The sequence below is a fragment of the Carlito syrichta genome, unplaced genomic scaffold, assembly GCF_000164805.1.
Source record: "Carlito syrichta isolate Samal-C Ts95f unplaced genomic scaffold, Tarsius_syrichta-2.0.1 Scaffold305043, whole genome shotgun sequence".
Lineage (NCBI taxonomy): Eukaryota > Metazoa > Chordata > Mammalia > Primates > Tarsiidae > Carlito > Carlito syrichta.
The window spans coordinates 329,079-334,202 of record NW_007249139.1 but is presented as its reverse complement, the minus strand read 5'-3'; the positions used below and the strand labels follow the sequence as shown (position 1 = coordinate 334,202).

At 50.9% G+C, this 5,124-nt stretch overlaps 1 protein-coding gene across 1 annotated transcript in view; it reads right to left on the bottom strand.

Annotated features, from left to right (window-relative positions):
* The window catches only part of LHFPL5 (LHFPL tetraspan subfamily member 5), a 7,032-nt gene extending 1,944 nt beyond the window's left edge, over positions 1-5,088 (bottom strand). Inside the window, exon 1 of the mRNA XM_008061069.1 lies at positions 4,677-5,088. Coding sequence (XP_008059260.1) covers positions 4,677-5,088 — 412 coding nt within the window. The remainder of the gene's footprint in view (positions 1-4,676) is intronic.
* Positions 5,089-5,124: the final 36 nt, after the last annotated feature.

The window sequence follows — 5,124 nt, the reverse complement described above, 5'->3', positions numbered from 1 at the left end:
GAAGGCTGAGGCGGAAGGATCGCCGGAGCCCAGCAAGTCGAGGCTGCGGTGGCTGGGAGGGGCCACTGTGCTCCAGTCTGGGTGACAGAGTGAGACTCCAACTCAAAAAAAAAAGAAAAAAAAAAGGTGGGCACCTCACAAACACTCTGGGCCTAGGTGAGTGTGGAAGGGCTGCCCGCCGGGCTGTCTCCATTTTTCATTCTCCCCATTGGCCCTTTTCCCCTCCCCCTTCCACAGCAACTTTTTATAGGGGCTCTAGAAAATTGCCCAGAGCCTCGGACCTGGAAACAGGGTTGTGGGAGCCACAGTCCCCTCAGAGCCCCCCACCCATCCACCCCTTGATCTGGGAACAGTGGGGGTTCTACCCCGGTTGTGGTGTCTCAAGGCTCCAAGTGGAGGCCAGCACCACGTTCTCAGGCCTGTTTCCTTCCCCTTTTGAACTTCCATTCCGTCCCCTGGCTCACAGCAAGGGTGTGAGGAGGAAGTGTGATCACTTATAGAAAGTGCTTACTGTGGTGTCTCATGCGTGGCAAGTGGCCAATTAATGCTAGTCGTTGCTATTATAATGGACACTGCAGTCAAATGGAAGGCACCTCGGTGACATGGATGCCATTAGAGCTGCCCACAGGTGCACAGAAGGATGGCACTTCCTTGTGCCCTCTTGAGGTTAGGCAAGACTGCCTTTGGCCAATAAGAAGTTAAGGCCAGAGCACTTAACGACTGGTAAAGGACTTTCAGAGGCTGAACGTGGTGGCTCACGCCTGAAATTCCAGCACTTTGGGAGGTCAAGGCAGAAGCCTCACTTGAAGCCAGGAGTTCGAGATTGACCTGAGCAATATAGTGAGACCCCATCTCTGAAAGGGAGGGAGGGAGGTAGGGAAGAAAGGAGGAAGGCAGAAAGGAAAGAAGGGCGGGAGAAAGGAAGCAAAAAACCTTCCAGAGCTCCTTCCCTCGGCTATGAGGACAGCCAATGTCAGCTGTTTTTCCCTCAGCATGGGCCAGACCCTAGGAGAGGACAGTGAAAGCAGAGCCCAAAATGGATCCCCAGTTGGCATGGACCATAAGCAAGAAATAAATGGAACTTTGTTGTGAGCCACCAAGATCTGAGGGTTGTTTGTTACTGTGGCACCGCTTCCCATCCTGACTGATGAAGTTTCCTGAGCTTTGCACATTTACTGAGCACCTACCATGTGTGAAGTGTTTTACACACATTATATCACCCCATCTTCACAAGAATCCCACCAAAGGGGGCACAGTTGCTACATTTACACATGAGGTGCAATGGACTGAATGTCTGTTTCCCCCAGAATTCATATGTTGAAATCCCAACTCCCAATGTGATGGTGTTAGGAGGTGATTAGGTTATGGGGGTGGAACCCTCATGATTGGGACTGATGCCCTTATAAAAGGGACCCCAGGCTGGAAGCATTTTGGTAGGCTGAGGTGAGAGGATCATTTGAGGCTGAGAGTTCAAAACCAGCCCTGGCAACATAGCAAGTCCCCATCTCTAAACACTTATTTAATAAAAAAATTTTTCAATAAGTGTATTTGCATAATGAACATTTGTATACCTAACCCTGAATTGCACCCCACATTTTAAAATAAAAAATTTTTTTTAAAAATTTTTAAGAGTGATCCCAAAGGGGAGGTGGGATTGCCAAAGATTGATTAACAGATACAAAAGTACAGCTAGATTGTAGGAATAAGTTCTAGTGTTCTGTAGCACTATAGGGTGACTATAATTAACAAGAATTTTGGACCTGGCATGGTGGCTCACGCCTATAATCCCAGCAATTTGGGAGGCCGAGGTGAGAGGATTGCCTGAGCCCATGGGTTCAAGATCAACCCGGGCAACTTGGCGAGAGCTCATCTCTACAATAAACCAAAAAAATTAGCTGGGCGTGGTGGCACGTGCCTGTAGTTCCAGCTACTTGGAAAGCTGAGGTGGAAGGATCACCTGAGCCCAGCAGGTCCAGGCTGGTGTGTCCATGAGCGTTCCTTTGCACTACAGCCTGGGCAACAGAGTGAGACTCCAACTCAAAACAAACAAACAAAAATCTATTGTTATTTTCAAATAGCTGGAAGAGCAAATTTTGAATGTTCCCAATACAAAGAAATGATACATGTTGGAGGCGATAGATATACTAATTACCCTGGATTGATCAATACACATTATATACATGTATCAAAATATCGCTTTGTACCCCATAAATATGTACATTATGTCAACTAAAAGTAATAATAAAAGCAAATAGACATATAAAAGGGACCCCAGAGAACCCTCTCACCCTCTTTCCACCATGTGAGGAGGACACAGCAAGAAGTCAGCAATCTAAAACCCAGAAGAGGGCTATGGCCAGAGCTCTAACACGAACAGCTCTAATGCCATGCCAGCACTCCTATCTCGAACCTCTAGCCTCCAGAACTGTGAGCAATGCATCCCTATTGTTTAAGCCCCCTAGTTTGTGGTCATCTGTGATGGAAGCCCTGACTAAGACCTGAGGTTACCAAGATTCAGAGAAGACAAGTAACTCGGCCTAGCTGTGTTTTCTAGGAGCTGGGACCACACTCAGCCTACACCTGGCATCCACAAGCTCAGCTAATATTGTTAAGGTACAGCCCCACATTGCCCAGTTCAGTCCTCCCCCTCCCCGCTCCTGCCCCTTCCCTGCTTCCAGGCTTCTTGGCAGGATCCTCAAATGGATGCATCTCCCAGCTGCTGGATGTGGGGCCCACCCCCTCCCTTTGGCTCTTTCTAACATCCACAGCACAGCAGAATGAAATGACACACGGCCCTTGGCCTCCCCTAACATAAATGGAACACGACTCCACCCCTGGCCTCCCCCAACATAAATGTTTCATGGCATGGCACCTGGCCACTTCTGCTATCAGAGACTCCAGCTCTGTGACCCAGATAGCGTGTGACGCAAATGGCCTGGTAATCCCTCCCCATGCTCCTGGCACTGCCTGCTCACAAATGGCACTTGTTGGGGAATAGTTCAGGGAGGCAAACAGCACTGAGCATGAGAGGGAGATGGTTGTGTCTTCAGCATCCCACAGCCCCGAGGTGGAGGACCAGGTGGTAAGCGTGTCAGGGCTCCTCTTTGGCACAAAATGAAATCCTCATTCTTCCTCCTTTCTTGGTAAGGCCACACTACCTTTCTCCTCACTGCCCACCAAGACTAGCCTTACCCCTGCCCCAGTCTCTCCCTTATCATACAGAGAAGAGGGAGGAGGTGAGGGGATTTGTGGAGAGCTGAGGCCAGATGAGTGGTCTGGCTACAAGATTTGGAAGCAAAGATGTGTCCCTCACTACCTGTGTGCTCAAAGATAAGTTACCCACCAGAAACCTTATCTTTAAATGGAGAAATCCCCACCTCATGGGATGTAGGGAGTCTCCTCCAGATGATATGTGTGAAGGTGTTTCATCATCATCAGACTTATGTAAATGTATGGCTTGACAAAAACATCCTGGGAATCCATCTGGCCTCTCAGGACCTGCCACCTGAACTCCTAAAGGTCCTTACTTGACTGCTGATTTACCATAAGCTTGGCTGAGTCTGGTCCTCTCTCTCAGCCCCAGATTCCTCATCCATACTTAGGGGTGGGGCAAGGTAAAGCTCTCCAGGATCCCCCCAACTCTGTCTTGGCTTTATGTGTTTGGTGATCTGAGATTCAGATCCTTGTTTCATAACCCCTCTTAAGGATAACACCACTTCTTTTTCTAACTAGTCATATCAAGATGGCTTCACTCTAGTCTCCAGTGCTCAGCACTGCTCCTGCACATCTCGCCAACATGAACAGTTTGTGTGTGGTCCTTGGGGTGGGCAGGGACCCAGGGACCAAGGTGTCAGAGGCTGCAGGACAAGGTCTTAGGCCATCTATCTCTTCCTGGGCCCCAGAGGCCCAAGGAGCAAGAGACTGCCCACACCAGGAGCAGGGAAAAGAGGCAGGAGGGTCTTGACTTAGGGGACAAGTGGCTCCCCACCCTCACAGTTTTAAAGGGTCCTGGATAGCTTCCTCCACCTCACACGACATCACCTCCATTTGCAGCCTCAGATATGGAATCTCATGATCAGGGAACAAAGACTCACTCCACAGTGAAAAAGAGGATTTTAGTTGCAAGTTTCTGTGGGCAAGGTGATCATCTGTGTAATAGCAACACTCCAGGATCAATGAGTGTCCTCAGAACCTTCCTTGAGTGAGGGCAAGGTTCTGGTCACTCTTATAAGAGAAAGAATAAATACCACAAGTAGAATGTGCGTGACTGGAGTCACTATTTCGCCCTATGGTTGGGTACTATTCTTACATAGCTGACGATGGAAACTTCCTTTTTTGTCCCCTCTCAGAGATGCAACAACTGGTGTGGTGGCCTGGGAGTCAGGCCCAGGAGCTGTGTGCTCCTGGGCAAGTCACTTACCCTCTCTGGGCCAGAAGCAGGAAAAGGGGCCTCTGTAAGACGAAGGGGTTGAACAGTGTGATCTCCACAGTCCTTTCTGCCTCAGCCATTCTAAGATTCTCCACCCCTCAGATTCTTCTCCAGAGCTTTGAGTGGGGCTGGGCCCCAGGAGGACAGCTGAGTACAACACCCAGAGCCCCGACGGGGATGGGTGGGTGCAGCCGCAGCTGTGGCCTGGGGGTGGGCCCGGGCCTGCCCTCCCACCACCCCTGCTCACCCGCAGCCAGCTGCATCCACGCGCAGATCTTGTAGACGGTGGCCGTGTTGCAGACGAAGAACAGGCTGAAGCAGATGATGGAGCCAATAATGAGGAACATGCCCAAGGCCACAAAGAACATGGCCGTCTTGAAGGCCCTGGAGGGGATGGAGGAGAAGTCGAGGGGACCGCCCTTGCAGATGAGCTCGGAGGACAGCACGTTGCCCACGCAGTAGGAGAAGAGCCCAAAGTAGCCTGCCTGCGGCGTGTTGACGCTGTCGCCGATCCAGTAGGGCTGGATGAAGAGGGCCATGACCAGCACGGAGAAGCAGATGGTGAGCGTGCCCCACATCACACCCACGGCCCGCGCGTTCCGCACATAGTTGGTGTGGTAGATCCTGGCCGCCTCCTGGGCCGGCAGCAACTTCACCATATTGAGGGCAGCAGGCCCTGGGCCGGGAGCCTGGGG